General features: G+C 34.4%; 2 protein-coding genes and 1 long non-coding RNA gene across 3 annotated transcripts in view; 2 read left to right on the forward strand and 1 right to left on the reverse strand.

Annotated features, from left to right (window-relative positions):
* Positions 1 to 20,608, reverse strand: part of LOC141453927 (uncharacterized) — a 41,426-nt gene extending 20,818 nt beyond the window's left edge. The window contains exons 1-2 of the long non-coding RNA XR_012458312.1: positions 20,415 to 20,608; positions 15,343 to 15,402 (exon numbers count right to left, since the gene is read on the reverse strand). This is a non-coding gene — a long non-coding RNA (uncharacterized lncRNA). The remainder of the gene's footprint in view (positions 1 to 15,342; positions 15,403 to 20,414) is intronic.
* Positions 1 to 21,830, forward strand: part of LOC141453924 (fatty acid synthase-like) — a 42,960-nt gene that overhangs the window by 2,820 nt on the left and 18,310 nt on the right. Inside the window, exons 4-22 of the mRNA XM_074127548.1 lie at positions 2,323 to 2,493; positions 6,492 to 6,692; positions 6,767 to 7,005; positions 9,564 to 9,794; positions 10,655 to 10,855; positions 10,934 to 11,065; positions 11,674 to 11,907; positions 13,119 to 13,308; positions 14,545 to 14,774; positions 14,886 to 15,187; positions 15,266 to 15,410; positions 16,468 to 16,575; positions 17,382 to 17,490; positions 17,584 to 17,847; positions 17,927 to 18,094; positions 18,169 to 18,326; positions 18,413 to 18,556; positions 20,119 to 20,361; positions 20,437 to 20,660. Coding sequence (XP_073983649.1) covers positions 2,323 to 2,493; positions 6,492 to 6,692; positions 6,767 to 7,005; positions 9,564 to 9,794; positions 10,655 to 10,855; positions 10,934 to 11,065; positions 11,674 to 11,907; positions 13,119 to 13,308; positions 14,545 to 14,774; positions 14,886 to 15,187; positions 15,266 to 15,410; positions 16,468 to 16,575; positions 17,382 to 17,490; positions 17,584 to 17,847; positions 17,927 to 18,094; positions 18,169 to 18,326; positions 18,413 to 18,556; positions 20,119 to 20,361; positions 20,437 to 20,660 — 3,694 coding nt within the window. The remainder of the gene's footprint in view (positions 1 to 2,322; positions 2,494 to 6,491; positions 6,693 to 6,766; positions 7,006 to 9,563; positions 9,795 to 10,654; positions 10,856 to 10,933; positions 11,066 to 11,673; positions 11,908 to 13,118; positions 13,309 to 14,544; positions 14,775 to 14,885; positions 15,188 to 15,265; positions 15,411 to 16,467; positions 16,576 to 17,381; positions 17,491 to 17,583; positions 17,848 to 17,926; positions 18,095 to 18,168; positions 18,327 to 18,412; positions 18,557 to 20,118; positions 20,362 to 20,436; positions 20,661 to 21,830) is intronic.
* On the forward strand, positions 4,844 to 5,785 carry LOC141453926 (histone-lysine N-methyltransferase SETMAR-like). The gene has a single exon (XM_074127550.1). The coding sequence runs from the start codon at positions 4,883 to 4,885 to the stop codon at positions 5,714 to 5,716; it is 834 nt and encodes a 277-aa protein (XP_073983651.1). The 5' UTR covers positions 4,844 to 4,882; the 3' UTR covers positions 5,717 to 5,785.

Below are 21,830 nucleotides of genomic sequence, written 5' to 3' on the forward strand. Positions count from 1 at the left end.
GACCCAAGTAAGGCCCTATCTAAAACTATTATTACCAATATTTCCATAACGCTTAGTCCGATTTTGATAAAATTCAGCTCGAATAAGTGGTTAAAGCTCCTCTACCTTGCCGATTTTCTTGCTCCTACTAAGAGGAAGTACTGCAATCGTTTAAATTATCAATGAGTGAACCGATTTAAATTAATGAATTGTCGTTCGATTAAAAAATCTTTGCCTCTTTGCCTTTTAGGGAGAAGTACTGCAATCGTAGTTTATTTTTCTTACTCCTCTTAAAAGGAAGTACTGAAATCGCAGTTTAATTTTGCTATTTACGTACAAATACCTTCCTATGTTATTCAAAACGCTTTTTCAGAAAAATTGTTATTGAGGATGGTTTTGAGGACCGCAACTATAATCATTCTTTAAAAAGATCTCTCCAGTGGTAGTTACGGTTCCGATTTAACACCTTATCAGGTTATAATGATAGAATTGCTTATTCCAAATTTAAAAAAATCTGTAAAGCAGATATGTAACTTTGCAAAATAGACAAAAAGGACAGTCTATCCAAAAGGTACAAAAATCTCCTTAACAAAAACTTACAGTTTAAAATGTTAAGAATAAGGGTTGATTAAACGCCAAAAGGTACACAAATCAGCAAGTACCTAACATTTCATTAATTCTTCATTAATATTTAAGTAATTTTACTGCATTAATTTTCATTAATATTTTTTAGAATTTATTAGATGTCACAGACCTTTATGCTGGCCACTTCATTTATAATATTTTTTTGATATAATTATGATAAATCACATATACGTACGTGCATGTTAAAGTAGAAAAAGACAAAGTTAGAGTCGGCTACTGTCTTGAATTCGTCTTACCGAAATATTCGTGAGCACAAATAACACACAGTTAATAACAAGTAGATTATTCAACAACAATTATTGATTTCTCAATTGTAATTTAATTTAATCCCCCTAATTTTACTTATAGTAAAATACTGGAATAATTAGCTGTCCTAAAAATATGCATGTCTTATTCATTTTATATTACATATGGGTATACAACATTGTGAAAAGAATACCTAGATTGAAAATTTAACTGAGGAAAACTATATTATTTGCGATAAAGCCAGATAATTATTACCTGTTGTTATAAACGTTTGACTACTTCATAAAATAACAATTACTTTAATCGAAGAATGAACTTAAACCGACGATTTTTATTTAAAAATAAAAATAAATAAATAAAATAAACAAAATCATTGATGTATGTTGGTGTAAGCATTTTTTAAAAAAGGTTTTGAATTTTTTAGCCTCATAATTTTTTTTTATTTTTAATAACGTTTTTCTTTTTAACCTGTAATTAACAGTTTGATTATTATAAATAACTAGATATTACAGTCAATCTACAGAGCTACTTGAACATATATTTTGTAGACGAAAATGGTCAGCATAAGGGTCTGTGACATCTTATAAATTCTAAAAAATATTAATGAAAATTAATGCAGTAAAATTACTTAAATATTAATGAAGAATTAATGAAATGTTAGGTACTTGCTGATTTGTGTACCTTTTGGCGTTTAATCTACCCTTATACATTTTAAACTGTAAGTTTTTGTTAAGGAGTTTACTTAAGCGTTGAGGTCACACAGAGTTATGTGAAGCCATTCTATTGTAATTTAGCTAACCATCTTATGATCTTAAACGACAAGTTCTAGATAAGAATTAAACTTTCATTTATCCACTTTAAGACTATATACTGATCGATTTATAAATTCTATAATAAATTCATCGTTTGACAAATGCAATTAAACAGCAATTCAAAACCGAAAAAACATCCAATTCGCCCTAATTTATTACAACTCGCTTTGCCTCTTTTAACAATTAATCTTTGCTAGCCAGTTTTGGAAAAATTTAAAAACTAAATACTTTAGTTCAGCTCTTATCAGTTTCCACTTTGATCATTTGCCTGATTGTTTGAAACTTTACTATATCGATCTCTTCAGATATTTCAACTTTCAAATTCCATTACTTTAGAGTAGGTACAGTTTTAATGGACTTCCAATTTAGAAACTCAAAAATTGTAAAACCAGAGTCTGGCCGAACACTTTTAACATTCGTAATCTGTAAAATATCAATTTAATCGAGCTCCTTAATTATTTATGTGGGATTCACTCAATCAGCTCAACTGACATTCTGTTTTTGTTATCTCAAACTATTTGACCTAGGACTTGGGCAGATAGAACTAAGATAGTGGTGATGTATTTTTATTTTTTTGTAACTTCAAAAACTATTTTGGTTTTCAGCTAATATTTTGAAGATTAATAACATAATTTTCTAGGTGTCAATCCATTTAGTTTAAATGGTAGCAAAACTGCTGTTTTAATGTCGTCAGCAGTAAGTGAAATAGAATTTAGCGTTATTGAGGCGTACAAGCAACAAAATATTGGATTGGTTGGACAAAGTAGAGGAATGCAGGCAAATAGAGTATCATATTTCCTAAATTTACAAGGTAGTTATTTTTAATTGATATATAATTTATTTTTAAGTTATTTATTTTTCAGTGATTGGCAAAGTTGAGTGCGTAGAATTCATTGAAATGAAAACGCACTTATCCTTTACTAACATTCTCTTAACAATGCAGCAAATGTTATACGCTGTTAAATATTAATGGCGATTGCTGCTTTGCAGCCACCCAATCCGTTGTTCCAGTTGAGGTATTTTGATTGCTAGGTTGTTGTCGGGTTCCCCGGTAGGGTATCTAATTATAAAATTTCAGTTTTTGAGGCATCTTGTTCACACTCACTCGGACTAAAAATCACTTTTTCGGACTGGGGAGGCCTCAAAGTGGATATTTCCACTTATGGAGTAAACCTCAAAATAAACAACTTGACAAGTCGCAATACTTACCTGGTAGTAGTTAATTATTAACAATAGATAATATGTACAAATTCTCAAGAAATTTACGAATGTTGAGCAGCGATACAAAAAACTGGGAGAGAATACATGGGCATATGGAAGTTCTCTAATAATCATTGACTATTAAGATGTAGGGACGGATCCATGTCGCTTGATAACTTGTCGTAGATACGAGGGTCGTTTGAAAAGTCCGTGCAAAAATAAAAACTACTTAATTTTTTGGGGTAAACCTTTTTTATTTTTCAACATAGTCTCCTTTTAGGCTTATACACTTCGTCCAACGCTGCTCTAGTTTGTTGATCCCTTCCGAATAATAGGATTTGTCCAAGTCTGAAAAATAGCCATTCGTTTCTGCAATCACCTCCTCGTTTGAATAAAATCTTTTTCCCGCCAGCCATTTCTTCATATTGGGGAACAAATAGTAGTCCGAGGGAGCCAAGTCTGGAGAATAGGGGGGATGTGAAACGAGTTGGAACCCTATTTCCATTAATTTTGCGACCACAACTGCTGAGGTGTGAGCTGGTGCGTTGTCGTGATGGAAAAGGACTTTTTTGTGGGCCAATCGTGGGCGTTTTTCTTGCAGCTCGGTTTTCAAACGGTCCAATAACGATGAATAATATGCACCTGTAATAGTTTTACCCTTTTCCAGATAGTCGATGAGGATTATTCCTTGCGAATCCCAAAAGACAGTCGCCATAATCTTTCCGGCCGAAGGGACGGTCTTCGCCTTTTTTGGCGCAGATTCCCCCTTGGTAACCCATTGTTTAGATTGTTCTTTGGTCTCAGGAGTGTAGTGATGTATCCATGTTTCATCCACAGTGACGAAACGACGATTAAAGTCCTGCGGATTCTTCTGGAACAGCTGCAAACCGTCCTTGCAACACTTCACACGATTTCGTTTTTGGTCAAGCGTGAGCAATCGCGGCACCCATCTTGCGGATAGCTTTGTCATGTCCAAATGTTGATGCAAAATATTATGTACCCGTTCATTCGAGATGCCCACAGCACTAGCAATCTCACGCACCTTCACTCTTCTGTCATCCATCACCATATCATGGATTTTATCAATGATTTCTGGAGTAGTAACCTCAACAGGGCGTCCAGAACGTTCAGCGTCACTTGTGCCCATATGGCCACTCCGAAAATTTTGAAACCACTTATAAACTGTTCTAACCGAAGGTGCAGAGTCACCATAATGTTTATCAAGCTTCTCTTTAGTCTCCTGAGGCGTTTTGCCTTTCATAAAGTAGTGTTTAATCAACACACGAAATTCTTTTTCGTCCATCTTTTGAAAATCACTCGACTTCCTCGATTCAAACGAATGCCAAACACAAAGAAATAGACCGATCTGGCTGAAACTTGGTGTGTGTTCTTCCAAGAGATGCTACTAACTAAACATAACCTCGATACGCGCCAGTAGTGCTATCTCTCTGACTTTGCACGGACTTTTCAAACGACCCTCGTAACTATTTAAATCTTCAAAAAAGTTTGTAATAACAAAACAATTTCTCTTTAAATTATTAAATTATGTATTTATTTGGATTTACGTAAAACCTCTTGTTTTTCTCAAGTGACGCCAAATGTACAGATCAAAGTGAAAAATTGTCTCCCACCATACACCTCTCTCTCTCACTCGCTCATACGCGCTTTCATTCTGCCAGTATGCATAATGGTACAACAAAACTCATTGCTTTCGATCATCAAATGTTAAGTCAGATGGTTGATTATTTATTGTGGGCAGAGTGTGGTTGAGGATTTCTTCTGACAAACAATAGTCAACCAAAGTAAAACTATATAATGGGTTGGGGAAAAAGAAATCCATTATTTACTCGGTAGATGGCTGTAGTGATCGATATCTCGTAAAGTATCGATCTAACAATTTCAAGTTTATGCTCGTTGTCAAGGTGACATTTCACACTAAAAAAAATTCTTTTACTGTTTTTTGTTTGTTCCATTCAGTTGTGAGATACAGGGTGTTAACAATGGAAGTCAACAAAGAGAAAATTCGGTACATTTTACAATTTTTCCTTGATAAAGGCGAAAATGCAAGCCAGGCCGCTGAAATTGTGAATGGTGTTTATGGTGCCGATACTGTAACAGCTAATTACGTGCAATTTTGGTTTCGACGATTCCGTTCAGGCATTTTTGATGTTAAAGATGCACCTCGCACAGGCAGGCCCGTCGTCGAAAATGTCGATAAAATCACAGAAATAATCGAAGTTGACCGGCATGTTAGTAGTCGTAGCATCGCCCAGGAGCTAAAGATTGACCACAAAACAGTTTTAAACCATTTGCGCAAAGCTGGATTAGAAAAGAAGCTCGATGTTTGGGTGCCACACCAATTAACATCAAAAAATATGATGGATCGAATTTCCATCTGCGAAGCCTTCGCCAAACGGAATGAAATCGACCCAGTTCTTAAACGGATGGTGACTGGGGAAGAGAAACGGGCCTCATACGACAATATTGTGCGAAAACGATCGTGGTCAAGGCGTGGTGAAGCAGCTCAAACGGTGGCCAAACCAGGACTAACTGCCAGGAAGGTTCTACTGTGTATTTGGTGGGAGTTGAAAGGAATCATTTATTATGAGTTGTTTCCGTATGGCCAAACTCTAAATTCAGATCTCGACTGTCAACAACTGGACCGTTTGAAGCTAGCGATTGACCAGAAACGGCCAGAATTGGCGAACAGAAGAGGTGTTGTGTTCCATCAAGACACGTCTGTAGTGACTCGCCAGAAACTCCGGGAGCTTGGTTGGGAAGTTTTAATGCAACAAGCGATTACCACCTTTTTCTCGCATTGCAAAATTTCCTAAGTGATAAGAAATGGGATCGATTGTGAAAATCGATTACTAGAGTTTTTCGCCAATAAGGGCCGAGACTTCTATGAGAGAGACATTATGAAGCTACCTTTAAAATGCCAACAAATTATACAACAAAACGGTGCATATTTGACCCAAATCGGACAATTCGAAACATCTTAAATAAAGTTTTGAAGTTCACACAAAAATAATGGATTTCTTTTTCCCTAACCAATATTTGAAATACAAGTAAAAAGTGCCAGGCACGTGTTCACAATGGAAAAGTATAAAAGGTTAACAATAACAGAAGGTAGCAAAACGCAGTGTTGCATTATAGTCCTTTATTTTTAAATATATTTTGTACAGTTTCTTGTGGTGCAGTTAGTTCCACTTTTAGTTTATTGTATTACGTTGGTATACTTCTTGTATTTACACAATGCCTCAGATGGTGTGTGCAACTATTTTGGTTTTGTTTATCATAACATTGTTACACAGCTCACATTGTTCATAGTTGTCTACGTTACACGAACAAACCCTATCACTAAATAAGGCTTTCTTGCTCTTCTAATCCGAAGAACTCTTAAAAGAGAGCATCCATGTACCCGAAAATTTTTCAAAAAAACCCTTTCTCTAGCCGTTTCCGAACATCCTTCCCTTCATCCTTAAAATTTACGGCCTGACGCAATATGGACCAAAAATCTAAATACTTTTAGGGTTCAAATCTCTGATTTATTCACATTTAATTTATTGGATTCACTACAGTTGATGTAACAAAAAAAACATTTATCAGGGCCAAGTTTTCTAGTTCAAGACACTTGGACTGGAGGAATGCTAGTTCTCCAAGAAGCTTATAGGTTAATATCTAGTGGTGAATGCCCTGCAGTCGTAGTCGGTGCCGCAAATACCGTATTTGGGCCGGAAATGTCTTTCCATTATCAAGCGATGGGCAGATTGAATAACGATGGCAAGACCAAGAGTTTCAGTGCAGATGGTAAATAAATTAAGAAAAGTTAAGTTAAATAAAAAGAGAATTTTTGTTGCCAAATAAAACTATATTTGTTACAGCTGATGGTTACACCCGATCAGAAGGATGTGTCGTGTTCTTCTTGCAAAGAGCAGAGGATGCGAAGCGTTCTTATGGAACTATTGCAAACGTACTTACAAGTAACTATGGTGCCCGAAGTACTTCATTTTCTGATTTTAGTCCAGAGCAATACAAAGATCTATTATTGCGCATCTACAAAGAAGCCCATATTGATCCATCAGAAGTTTGCTACATAGAAGCAGACGGTAGTGCTTCGAAAGTATGTACACGTAATTCTTAGCACAGCTATATGTAACTTTCACATCATATGGTCATTCCATTATCTTTTTCATATTTATTCCGGCATGTACGGAATGATTTGCTGAGAGATTTTTAAAAATTGTCAGAAAGCACCAAGTGTCCTAATAAGTTAAATTCTGGTAGGATTACAGCAAAAGCGCTTTCATCTTTAGAGCTATGCTTGCCATGGCCGTCCAACTACTTTCCTTTTTCTACACATTACCTAATTTGATTTGTTTAAATATAACCCTTTCTTTTATAGAAGAAGAAAAATACTTAGAAGTATTTTCCTAGGCGTAGGGAGGTGGCGGCTCCATCGCCCATCCAGTTAGGATGCGATCAGCCCCTCGCAGGGGAAAACTGATGCATGCAGTTTCGGGAGTAGCGCCCCCGCGGGTAACCGCAGCTCAGTATACCATGCAAAATCATTTACTCAGAACATTACACATACACACCAACACTGACACTAGCACATATTTTACAGTACTCACCCGTTACCGTTCCTAGTAAGCCGCCCCGGATGGAGGAGCCTGTCTAGGGGCTTGGAAGGGGCAGCCCCTCTACTAGAATCGGATGCTGGGGGCTAATCCCCTTCACATCTTAAATCAAAAGATTCCGAAACCCAAAGATATTTTTTTAAGAATAATCTGGATGGATGTAATGGAAAAAGACATAGGAAATCGGATTTGGTTTTAGCTACATGGAATGTACGTACGATGCTCCAGCCGGGAAAAATGGCTGAGATTGCGGAGAAGATATTGTAATTTAACATACGAGTAGACGCGGTGGCCCTACAGGAGATTAGATGGCAAGGTAGCGGTAGAATAGATAAGAAGGAATATACAGTACTGTACGAGTATAATGGACCCGAAAGGAGAAGTGGAAGAAATGGAACCGGATTTATGATAGGTAAGAAGGTGAGGAAGAGTTTGTTAAGTTTTGAACCGGTAAATGATAGAATCTGTAAAATTAGATTGAAAGGCAAATTCTGAAATATAAAGCTGATAGCAGCATACGCTCCCACAGAAGATGCTGACGATGACTCGAAAATTGATTTCTACCAGAATTTAGAGTTGACATTTAATGCTACTCCGAAATATGACTTAAGAGTAATCCTTAGGGATTTTAATGCACAATTAGGCAGGGAAAGTTTCGTACAGCCGCGGGCCATTTCTCGCTTCATAAAGAAACCAATGAAAATGGAAAGTACTTATGCCAATTCGCAAATGCCACCAATATGTTGGTGAAGTGCACCTCCTTCCATCATAAAGATATACACAAGGAAACATGGAAAGCGCCCAATGGTTTAGTTACGCAAATAGACCATGTCTTAGTGAACAAAAGATATGCCTCATCAATTATGGATATGAGAACTGCACGAGGTCCTAATTGTAATTCAGACCACTTTATGGTTAAGGCAAAATTAAGAGAACGGTTGGCTTGAGTTGAGGGTGGAAGCGGAAAAAGATATAAAAGGAAGAGGTGGGATATTGATAAACTTAAAAATGAAGAATGCGCAAAAAAAAATTCAGAAACCAGGAAGTAGAAAGAAGGATTGGAAAAAAGGGGTGAGGATGAAATTGAGTAAGGCAACAATTATTAAATTGCAAATCTACCAAAAACAAATACCTCCAAAAAGATACAGGTAATCTACAGAATATGTAATAGCGTCCGACTTAGACAGCTGACCACTTAGCCTAAATTATCCCAGGACATTCATCCAGATTAAATATTTAAAATTTAAAAGTACAGTAAAATGTACGATATACTGGCTTACCGGAGGGAAGTACATTTCCAAGGATAGCATTAAATAATGTTGCATTAAGTGCCCCTTGCATTATTAAGCCTTATCTAGCAGGTTTTTCAGTGATACAATGGTGGAAGCTATGTTTCCCTAGAAAAGATAATTGTTACATTCACTTTTGTAATGCACTTGACAGTTTCCAAAAACGGTTAAAAATCGTTCTAGCGGTTGAAAAACGATCTTGTTTTCATTTCTTCCTTCCTTTTTTAACCATTGAATCGGAAGTATCTAATTAGGAATCTGAACTTTTGTAAGCCCCATGTGAGACTTTTTTTTGGGCCTGTTATCATTTCTATTCCATAATTTTTATAAATAAAAATTATTTGTATTATACCGAACCACGTTGAATATATAAAAATATGAATGCCTCAATTTCAATTGAATCAATTAACTTGGCATTTCTTGATTTTTAGTAAAGATTATAGAACTTTCAAAAGATATTGGATTAATCAGATATATGCTCTAATAAGCTGATTCATTTCCTACAATAAGTTTTTCTACTTCAGATAGATGTTAATGTTCCGTGGATTATTAGCACACATACGATATGAATAGCGTTGTGATTCTGATTACCACTAAAGTTCAGTTGTTACAAAAATCTATGAATTAATTATGATTATATCAATTATTATTTTTAAGTTTCTTATCTTTCCAATTATTTTGGAAAAATCACCGCTGCTGATGTAAATATTGAAATAAGTAAATGAAAACTAATATTCATTTCTTTTTTCTAGAAAATAGATGCTCTAGAATTAAACAGCATATCAGAGGTGATGTGTGCGAACAGAAAAGAACCCTTAGCTGTTGGTTCGGTTAAAAGTAACGTAGGCCATACGGAAGGAGCTTCAAGCTTTGTGTCACTCGTTAAGGTTTTGATCGCTCTAAAGTTTGGAAAGATTCCTCCAAACTTGCATTACACTGCACCAAATCCTGACGTTCCAGCATTATTAACTGGCCAGATGAAAGTTAGTATCGTTTATATATTTTAGTTTACTACTTTTCTTAAGATTTTTTTTTTTGCATGAAGGAATAATGTCAACATACAAAAGCCCCCTCCCTATTTTTCTGTTATTGGCGATAGAAAATTCTTAATGCAATGAAGGCATAGAGAACAAAGTATAAACATTCTAGAAAATGCAGCCTCCCCGAGCCATTGAGCCACTACCACTTTGATCTATCTGGCTATCTCCCTCATATCATTAAACTAAGTACGCAATAGTAGAAGTGCGATTATTCGCTGCAGAAAAAGTGATGTGATTTGGTACAATGACTGGCAAATTGGTTCTTGAGGATACTAGCAAGAGCGAAATAGGCTCTCTTCACCCACAATATTCTCTTACTCACCACCTCTCCCTTATCCTATTCTTATTAATTATGAAGTCGAGGACCTGGAAAATGTTAAACGCTTCAAAAGTGTAGTTCCGACAGCGTAGTGCCGCTGGCGGTGAAGTGATTCACGAGAGAGGCAAACATGCTCTTTTAAGCTGAACTTAGAAATAATTTTTCTCCTAAGTAAAAGTAGAAACATGTTCTCACATTATTTTGCTATTTCCTCAAAATCCAAGGATTTTCTTATTTTTCAAGCTTCAAGAGTCTTATCAGACATCAATTTTTTTTATTTAATGTCACAGACAGTTTAAAATAATTTGTTTAATCAATGTTTAATTTTAATTATTATTTCGAGGGTTGTTTCTGACAAAGCACCATATTCATATTAAAGTACTTTTTCTACTTACTTTCAGGGAACAATTAAGTGTACTCTAGAGTGCAAAACAAATTGATTTGAAGGTTTAGCTGATAAAATTGAAATGTTTTCCTTCCACAGGTGGTTACTCAGTCTACTCCTCTGAATGGTAATATTGTTGGAGTGAGCACAATAGGCTTGTCAGGCAGTTATGGACATGTTATTATCAAACAAAATCGAAAAAATACAAACAATGAAAAACAATCATCTCCAAATAATATACCTCGGCTATTTCTGATATCAGGAAGGAATGAAAATCTTTTGAAAGATGTAATTGAGAAGGTAATTAGTTTTAGTTAATTGTGCTGTTCATAATTAAATAAATATCCTAAGAAGTATAATAATGTTGTAACTGTGCAGATTGAAGCGATGCCTTTCAATGAAGGATTCTTTTCACTGATAAATGATATCTTTAATTCACACATAAGAGGACATTTTTTTAGAGCTTCCACATTGAAGAATACATTGGATAAACAGGAGCCTGAAATCAAAGTAATTGTTTATTTTTTACTTTTGCAAGAAGTTGACGCAACTTTCGCTTAGATAGAAAATTATAAATTCGATTAAGATAAATCAATCAAGAGTACGGTCTCTTCTGTTCAGCAAGTAGTATCTATTCTCTAAGTTACCTCCCCCCCCCCCAGAATTCCTTTCTCCTTTACATTGCTTGTTTTTAGCTAATCACAATTTTAATAACCTTTCAGGTCACACAACTTATACGAGTTCTCGTTTGATTAGTGACATATAACTTTAAATCCAATTTACTTTTAAAGTACATACTTATTTTCACTTACAATTTCCAAATACTAGAGGGAACTGCTTAATTTGTTTCTTTTTCTTTGTAATTAACTGGTTAGCGGGTCTTGTTTTTGCACCTTTCTTCAGATTCTCTTCTTTTCATCATTAGAACACTTAATTTTCGAAGCAGTTCCTCGCTTTATTAAAAAATATGTTGCAATTCATCCGTAAATGGTTCTTAAGTAAGTTCATTTTAGTGATTTAATTAAGCTTTTTTACTTATAACTCTTTTTTTTTATTGGCTTAATATTATCTTAGTGAATACAACTGTACAACTTAAAATATTTCGAAATTGTTTACAGAGATATGATGTAGGAGAAAAGAAACCTATGTGGTTTTTATTCTCTGGAATGGGTTCTCAGTGGCATGGAATGGGCGTTGATCTTATGCAGTTACCAATCTTTGCAAAAGCTATAAATCATTGCCATGAAGTTCTTCTACCTAAAGGAATTAATTTGCTGGAAATCATACATTCTACTGATCCCCATATCTACGATTCAATACTAAATTCATTCGTTAGTATAGCAGCCGTACAGGTATTATTATCTGCTTTCTTTTCATGTTTTCTTCATTTTCATATAACATTTAACTTAATTATTAAGACCATTTAAACTTTGTGTGAACTTATAATGGAGAAAACAGTTTGATGTTTTAAATAAACAAACTCTTAACTGTTTGAAATTAGTTATGTATGCATAAGTTATTCACTAATGACCAGATTTAGAACAATATGTTTAATGGGTAAAGGCCAAAAAGGTTGAGACAGAATCTACACAGGCTATCCCTCTGCTTTGCCCGTGCTATGCTTGTGTTGCTTTTATTTAGTGACTATTTACTCGTTGAAAACTGGACATAATCTGGGATGAGTCCTGAGGAGTTTTCTCGTGACGCTTTTGTGGCAATGTATAATAGTGGGTCAACATTGAAGCAAAAATGATCGGGACACAGTAGAGCAGGGAATAAAATTTACCCATAACTACTCGCCTAAACTTACGATCGAAGGCCTCCTAACAAGCCATTGTAGGTTAAAGAAACTCATGCATCGTATGGGCCCGGAAGAGAACAGCCCGTTTAGGTGCTGTTAAAAAAAAAGAAAAGAGGAAATGGCATTGCATTTATTTGGCTAGTGCAAAGGGCTGGTATGTATCAGGGTTCGACACTGAAAAATCCGTGCCTTTATACTTCGTCAAGAAGCCCCCGCTACAGACTCTAGTGTCTAATCAAGTCTTAATTAAATTAAGACTGAGAGAGGTGCTCTAGCTATGTGTGCCACAATGCACCTTTCTGTTTGCCATGACAAGGCTATTGGCCAGCCCTGATAGAATTTTATCTAATTTGACCTTTCTGATCATGAAGCGTAATCAGAAAGGACAGAATCTAATTCTCCAGTGTAGAAATTAAGTTTTTTTTTTCTAAAAAGCGTGATATTTTCGGGGGCTATTGCACTAAGGCCAGAAATACTAACGTTAACGGGATGAAACCATAATTTATCTAAGCACAACTTCATGTCGTTAATTAACCACCAGGTAAAAGCAAGAAACGTTTCGATCCCTGATTCAGACCCTAGCTTTCCCATTCCCCATTTTCGCTTAGGGAGCAAGTCCACCAAAATGCAAACATTTGCATCTTTCGTAGATCAAAGAAAAGCACGTATCGAGTGTTAATGTAGAAAAATGCGTTAGTGTTGTTCTCATCGTAGATTTGGTTTAATAAATTTCTGTTCAGTTTATTTAAATTTCATTTTTAGATTGGATTATTAGATGTGCTGAAGGAATTAGGCATAGAGCCGGATGGTATTATTGGACATTCCGTTGGTGAACTGGGCTGTGCTTATGCTGATGGTTGTTTTACAGCAGAACAAACGATCCTTGCTGCGTACTCAAGAGGAAAAGCTTCGGTTGACGTTCCTTTAATAAAAGGAATGATGGCTGCAGTTGGTAATAAAATTTTAAAAATCAGTTCTGGATTATTGCCCATCGTTCTTGGCGACCAATTCATTAATCCAAAATGAAGGAAAAATATTGTAATTTCAGTTTTTTTATTATTGAAATTGGCAATATTCTTTCTTCCTATTAAAAATTAATTGATTGTAATTTACTCATTACAATCAATTTATCAGCATGATTTCTTTCAACTTTAATTTCCCAGCTTCCTTGCAACTATTCTCGTTACTTAAATTTCCCTTGAAGGCAAAGAAAACAATTAAAATCAACCATTTGTAAAATATGGTTGTAAACCTCTTTCTGTGCCCTTTAGTAATAGGAGCATTACCGGCTTACTGCTGATTAAAGAACTCTATCTAGAGATACACCAGTTAGAACTGGTGCTTGGTCGATAAATCCTTTATACTAAGGAATGTAAATATCAACATTTTTCATACCACTAACTTTCCAGACAAATAGATCTATTGTATTATTTCTTTTGCATAAAGATGTTTTAGTTAAGCTTAGAGCAAATGAAAGATTAATTTAATTCGAGGCAACATCTGAGTTTATCAATTCCCAGAATCTTTTCACCGCTGTTTCTGTTCAACATATTGGTGTTTTTCTATGAAAGAAACTACCACCAGCTATGAAACCTCTACCTAATAATGATTCTAACAAGGTTAGGGAATGAAGATTTAACACCTGTTAGTTGACTTTTAGACTTAAGGTCCTCCTGCTAAAGGCTATTCAAGGTTTTATATGAAATAGTGCTCCGCATTAACGTGTACGCTGATTTGAATAATCATGAAAAGAAGTTGACGTAAAGACGACTTCCAGCAAACAGGCACTCCAAAAGTCGGCACAGATTCTGGCCTCTGTATGTGAGACAATATCACACAATGTTCCTTAAATGATAAAAGCCTTTATTAACATAGTGAGAGCTGCTGAGAAGACAGATTGGAAGTTAATGAGATCAAAACAAAATATATCCACGCAAGAGACCAGGAAGAACTGCAGGCGTAATATTGAAAGGGTGAACATCTTTATCAACTTTGACACCATGAAATAACGATGGAAAAAATTGGTTGTACCTTTGTTTAACGTTTCACGACCTTATCACACTTTTGCATTTTATTTTTGATAAATCTAAGATATCTAGAAAAAATTAATACAAAACATAGTTTATGTTAAGATTTGAAAAATAAATTGATTTGAATAAATGAATCAACATAAGAACACTTCTTTCAGGTTTGGGCTATAATCAAATTAAAGATCAACTGCCTCCTACCATTGACGTAGCCTGCCATAATTCTAACATAAGTTGTACATTGTCCGGACCAGCTAATGACATGGAACAGTACGTAAATGGTCTTAAAGAGAAGGAATTATTCGCTAAACTTGTTAATGTAGCTAACATTGCCTACCATAGCAGATATATTAAATCTGCTGCACCTGTTCTTCTCAAATATTTACAAGAGGTAAGTATTTTTTTATTTGCCGCCTTAAGTCGTAAAGTCGTTCATCTGTGTGTACTTCAAAAAAGTGATTAGAAATCTAAACATTTTTGCTTAGAACACATATGCCCGCAGGTAATACCAGAACCAAAGCAACGTACCAAACGTTGGATAAGCAGTTCCGTTCCAGAATCATCATGGGATAATGATGTGGCGAAGTACAGTTCGGCTGAATATCACACGAATAATCTACTGAATCCAGTACTGTTCGAAGAAGCCTGTGCACATATTCCAGCTAATGCTATAGTGATAGAAATCGCTCCTCGTGGTCTACTTCAGGCTATAGTGAAAAAATCACTTTCAACATGCACTAACATACCATTGGTCAATAGATTTGAGAAAGATACCCTGACTTATTTATTTAAGGCTATTGGCAAGTAGGTACCATTTCATGAGTCACATTTTACTTCTTTAAATTAAAATTGATTTTATTTTCGTTTAAAAACTGTTTCTAGAATATATTTGGAAGGAGTTAATATTAATATAAATAATTTATATCCGAAAATTGATTACCCAGTGTCTGGGCCCATACCTCCAGTTGGTCCACTCTTAACTTGGGACAGAGTACCATCGAAAGGATTGAGCGTTTTTGCTGAAAAAGTAAGGTTTATTTTAAATACGTCCATACCCTGGACTTAAGCTGTGTTTGAGTGAGCCATTTTGAGTATAATACACATTATATTGATTATTATGGATTAAAAGAAAAGCTGCATTATTTAAAAGGTCATAATATTATTTGTATCTGACGTAAAAGAGAGAGTAAAGTAATTTGGTGACCATTTCTTCACTACCTTGTGTAACAAAATATAATGAACCTGAGAAGTGTAACTTAATTAGCTGATATTCAAATTGAATATTTAATTGATACAAAAAATAAATTGATACAATCAAGTTAGCGCAATGAAATTTCTCAGTTAAAATTACAAAATTATAAATACTCATCAATACACATTGTTTATCGTGCAACTAATTCTGAATTGTGTGTCTTGAGGGGTTTATTGACATAGAGCATTTTATGAAGTACTTATCTAAATATGGAGAACTTGTAACATTTAGCATTGAACACTGAACATTATTAAATGCACTATGTAATTATTATTGTTTCAGTATAAAGCTTACAGATTTTCTATTTTATACTAAGTTAATTCGGGTCCCACATGGAGGGACAAAATCGAAGTACGATTCGTACTCAGCTTCATCCGCCTGCGATTGGGGGATACACTTTCTCACATACACATCAGATCATTTTCTATTAACCTCCTTTTCGGACTAAGAGGGCCTTAAAACGGTTAATTCTGGTGGATACTTAGTATCGAAAATTTGCGAAAATAATATTGCAATACTTTCCTTATCTAATTAAAAAATAAAGTGTGAACAATCACCGATTACTTCTTACTATCGCATTATTTCTATAATCCGCATTCATATAGCTCAAGTGCACATGACAAAAATATTAATGCTACCCGATGCAGTGATGAAACTTACTTTGTATCATTAATTATTTGATTATGTAGAAATAAGTACACCAAACGATGTAAATTAATCAATGGTTGAATAAAGATAGGGGAAAAAACAAATTAAATAGTAAAAATTGTCAACTTTAATCAAATTAGTTGAGTAATAATGGTAATAATTATTGGTTAAAATTCAATTGCAGATTAAGACCAGCAAGTCTGTTGCCCAGATTAAGATAGATAGATCTTTAGAGAAATACTACGGTCACACTATTTGTGGAAAACAAATTATTTCCCTTGCTTATTTATTAGTAAGTATAATACAAAAATTCTTTTCAAATACTCTGAGGAAAGTAATTATTCATTTTAAGTTCAATTAATACTTTCATAAACTTGGGTCGATATAATTTTCTTGAGTTGAAAATCAGAGATAGGTTCTGAGATTATCCTAATTAGTCAAGAGTTTACGGTCATAAATTTATAAAAGAATCGAAATTCCTTAATGAACTCGATAATCTTTAATCTAGTATTGAAGGGAACAAATTCTTGAACGATCTAAATTCCAATAGCTTGCCCAAGATGAATTCGTTTAGTTTTAGGGAGTGGATGAGGTAGAGTTCGCCTTGAGTTTGCTAAGGGAAAACCATAAAAACTATCAATCCAGAATTTATGGATTAGAGTTTAAGAATCGCCACTGAATATTATTCGTAGTTTTGGGATAACTGCAAGATAGGTTGGAAAATAGCTGGCTTCCTTAACATTCTAGACAGCTTAAGAGTTTCCTTTGACCTTGCACATCCATGCATTGTTTTATTACAATGAAAATTAATTTTCTTAAATTAGGCCTATTATCAAAGCTTTTATAGCTTCTCCAATAAAAAAATTACTTGGTGCTCTAAATCTGAGTTGCAAAAGGTGTTAAAGAACGATCTTTTGTGGCGCTTTGAAACTTCGAGCAATGAGATTCTGAAAAAACCGGACCCCATTTGCGTTATTTTTTGAATTAAGCTCCAGAAGGAATAAAGAGAGGGACCTTTCTTTCCACTCCTTACTAAATAAAAAATTCCAGTTTACAAAAAAAAAAAGTATTCTTTTTTCATTATATCTCTAATTTCAGAATACTGTAGTAGATAAATCCAAAAAATTAAAGGATGCGTCCACAGATCAGAATTTATTAGTAATTGAAAATTTATTTATTTATCAACAACTTGAGGTTTTAGGAAACTGTAAGTTATCATTACTGATTATTTTAAAATTTATAAATCCTGAATTTATCGTTGAAGACAATTTTTAATTGAAACTATTTTCATATATTTTAGTAAATAATGAAGTTGTCTTACAAGTACAAAAAGGGGGTGGTAAATTTGAAATAGCTCTTAATTCCAAGGTTATAGCATGTGGCCAAATCTTGTTAGATTTTCTTGCATCTAACAATGATTTCAGTCGAAATAAAGAAGAAAATACTATCAAACAGAATTTTTTGGAAATGAATCACGCAGATATTTACAAATATTTGGAAGAATATTCTGTAAATATTAGGAATAATTTTAAACTGATCCAAAAAATTTATTACAACGAAACCGGTAATCAACTTTTAACCACTTTTTTTGTTATCAATTAATGCAGGATTTTTGTTTTATTTAGTCTTTTTTAACTTTATAGATATTAAAGCGTCAGTTTTCTGGAGAGGTGACATGACCACATTCCTGGATGCTTTACTTATGGTAGTATCTTTGTTTGAAACAATGAAAAGTAATAGTTTTCAAATTGTTCACTTTGTAAGGCAGATTTACATAAACTATTCTTATTTTAATTCTATCAATGACAGAGGTAATGAGAATGCTCTTTTCAAATGTTTTTCAACAGATTAAGGTAGTATTACTTACTAGTATCGCTATTTTCAGAAATTGATGTTTCTTATAACAGAGTTACCCAAGAACTTTATTGTGAAGGTTTAAAACTACATCTTCCTTATACCAGATATTGTAACATTAAACCTGCACCATTAAAATTGATCAAGAAGAGTTGCAAGTTTTTACCTTACTTTACACCAGATAATGGAGTGAGTTTTATTATTTCCACTTATCGTACATTTTTGTTAATGTACTAATTTAGATTTGAAAATATTACATCTTAATTCTTTTTCAGGAGCACCGTGGTCAGATTGGTGACTGCTGGCAAGTAATATTTCAAAATATATTTCAACACAAAGATAACCCCAAGAAACTTACCGCTATTTTATTTGATGGTAGTGTTGATATGTACAACAATTTATTATCGCTTGGAGAAGAGGTTTGTTTTTGCTTAGGCACGACAAGTGCTTTGTAACACACAAAAAATATTTGAAACAGGGATTTAAAAATTGATAGAATTATAGTAAAAATTCGTCCCCTCAAGGGAAACTAAACTCAAGGAAGGGAAAGGCTATGAATATACATACATAAGGGGTAATCTAAAGAATAGCTCCCCGGAGGTGTGGCCTGTTTATTTTTAGGGGGTGGGAAGTACAGCGCACCTACCGGTGAGATTTTAAACTACTTCCCGCCAATGAACTGTTTCGGATTGTGCGAATTTCGTAACTCTTATGTTTCGCGGGCAAGCGCAGTACACTTTCTGCATAGTAACTGCTTCCTGTTTAATGTATTAATAGTTCCCGCGAGTGCCCTGTTTGTGACTTGAGGTGCCCTTTTTTTGTAACTTTATGAGTATGAGCGTTTTAAATTTGCAGTTTTTTTTTTTAAATTAAAGCATGATTGTAGTGTGAGTGAGGATGGAGTAATGAATGTTCTAAAATTTTGTTCGATTTTCTGGAGGGAGTTCGACAAGTATACCCTCCTCAGGAAAAGGACTCCACAGAATAAGGTAAGTTTCTTTTGTGTTGTTCTGTGTAATTATTGTAATGAATCTTGTGACACAAATTAAAAAATTGAGGGTGATTAGTTAGGTTAGGAGGGGTTATGGGGGGCGAAGCCCCCATTAAGAAAAAAATCAGTGGGTGTGGGGGGCGAAGCCCCCATTAAGAAATAAATAAATCAGGGGGTGTTTAAATAGAAATATCAATCCTAAATAAATAATTCGAAGTGATTCTGATTCGCTGTTACCATATAACCCGCTAGATTTAAGTGTAAATATAAAATAAAGAAATAGTTTTATATTTATATGGAGGGTTCTATAGTAACAGCGAATCAGAATCACTTCGAATTAGGCCACTCCTCCGGGGAGCTATTCTTAAGATTTACCGCGAATAGATTTGGATTTGAGAACTTCGAAATGCTTTCGTTAGGAATAAATAAAAAATATATGTAAACACTCGTTCGACTTACACCTACATACTTCTGTTCTCTAAATTCTAACAAACGAATCTTCTTTAACCTCCGAAGTTTTTAGTTATATTTAATTCTTATCAATTTAAAAGAAATGTACCTAACCTCTTTCTCAGAAGTATCCTTAATCGAATGATTGAAATTAAAGTTGAAACAATGAATTTTTTATGTTTACAAAACTTGAACCATGTGTTTTAATTATTCATTTCTAATTAGAGATAATACGGTCATTCTTCAGAACTTTGACAAGGTGAATACTACTAGTGTGTTAGTACAATACAAAAACGTATGATATTAGTTGACTTGATCTTTGTAAAGAAATTTTAATTTAGACCAGTTCTGTACACTTCGTGGAAATGCATAACCTAAAAGAGCGGATGGATGCAGCATTAAAGCTAATTTCTATCCGATTATCGATAATTAAAGTAATCTAATTTGGGGATTTTCATGTGTTGGCTCCATTAAGGAAAAAAAAAGTCAATTAATGAGTTACAACATTCCAACATTAATTAAAATATTACTGCATTTAAGGTGGAGATTATATCATCGCCAACAGAAAACAGACTGGCTGAGCTGTATCAAAATCTAAAGAGAGAGGATAATCTGTTATTGGTTGGTGATTTTCCTTTCAGTAAGACAGCTTTAAGTTGTTTAGAAAAAGTAACCGCTGGATTTGTTCTTGTGAAAGATAAATCATCTTCTTATAAGCTAGACAATCTTTATCCAGTTTATCAATTCAAATTCAATAATGCAGAACTTACTCTTCACAAAGCAGTAAGTTTGTAACAATAGTTTGTATAATTGCGAGAATTTGTATGTATATTTACCTTAATTTTTTGTACATTTTAGTGCTATGAAGAAAAACTGGCGGCTAACACAATAGTTAAAATTGATATTACAGTTGATGACAAATGGGAAACTAATTTGAGGTTATCTCTAAGAAACGTTAATCATGAAAATTTCAAGAATAATTTTTCAAAGATAGTATATCTTGTGGGAAAAATGAAGTCTTTATTTGATATAAAAGAATTATTGCAGTATTGTCAGAGTTTGGAAAACTCACATTTTATCAGGTGTAACACATGTTGAAATATGTATATATTTATTTGTTATTTTTTTAATTTAAGGCAAATTAACTTCTAAGGTCCTCTGGTCAGTGTTCCCTCGTTAAAGAACGCATAGTGAGCTGTAAGAAGCTGCTGGGAAGAGAAAATTTAAGGGCCAGCATCGATCCGAACCCGGGATCCCTGAATGGGAATCCAGCACGCTAATCACGGAACTAATCCCTTCCTTCTATAAAATATTGTTTTGTAAATATATAGATAGGGATTTGGCTATTAGAACTATAGAGATTGGATGACCTTCCCTTACCTAACCCCTCAAGAAATTTGTATACCACTCATCCACGAGCCAGCAACTTAGTTGACATTTTGAAGCAGTTAAGCGGCCTCCAAAACCCACTTTATTTGGGAAGCTACTTATGCTGAAAGTCACCCGTTGCCTCGGAGGATCCGCTCATGACAAAGTTACACCCTTCGACACGAGTTGCATGACACCATTTAGATTGGGCTTGGGAATTGTTGAGAAGAAACTGTAGCAGCGGGGATGTTTTACTTCCTAGCGCGATGTAGATATTTACTTCTTTCGTCACCCCTGGTGTTCTTAGGGTAGCTTTCTTTGCCCACCTCTCAGCATAATAAAGTAGTGTGGGATTGAGATCCACAATTCTGGCAATGGGGCAATATCCTCACACTGTCTCTCCTGGCCTGCTTCTAGAAACAGTTTACCCAGAAGGGATTACCACGAGAAGGAGTGTTCGGATATTTTTATCGTAGGGAAAAGTAATTTTAATTAATTTAATTTATAAGAACCCATTATACTATTTTATAGGAGTTCTTTTTGCACATAAGATGAAATTCTGTCTTCCGCTCATGGTTTCATAACATGGTTACATTAGACTAGCCCTAATTGTAGCTTTTGAAGCTAGAAATGAGCCGTCATTTCCATAATGAACCTTGTTCAAAAACTTAATCTTTGGAAAATAAAACAAAACCTTTGTAATTTTATAATGTTAATGAATCGTGAAAAATGAAAATTAATGAAACCTAATACTTGTTTGAGAATAAGGATTGTAAAGTTGGAGTTGTGTTTTAAATGGAGGGTGCGTGAATTTAAGCAGAAAACACAGAATTATTTTAATTTCTTGATTTGTGTATCATAAAAATTGCTGTTCTATTTTTACT

Source organism: Rhodnius prolixus, unplaced genomic scaffold (assembly GCF_049639745.1).
Source record: "Rhodnius prolixus isolate KJV_2025 unplaced genomic scaffold, Rpr scaffold_9, whole genome shotgun sequence".
In the NCBI taxonomy this organism is placed as follows: Eukaryota; Metazoa; Arthropoda; class Insecta; order Hemiptera; family Reduviidae; genus Rhodnius; species Rhodnius prolixus.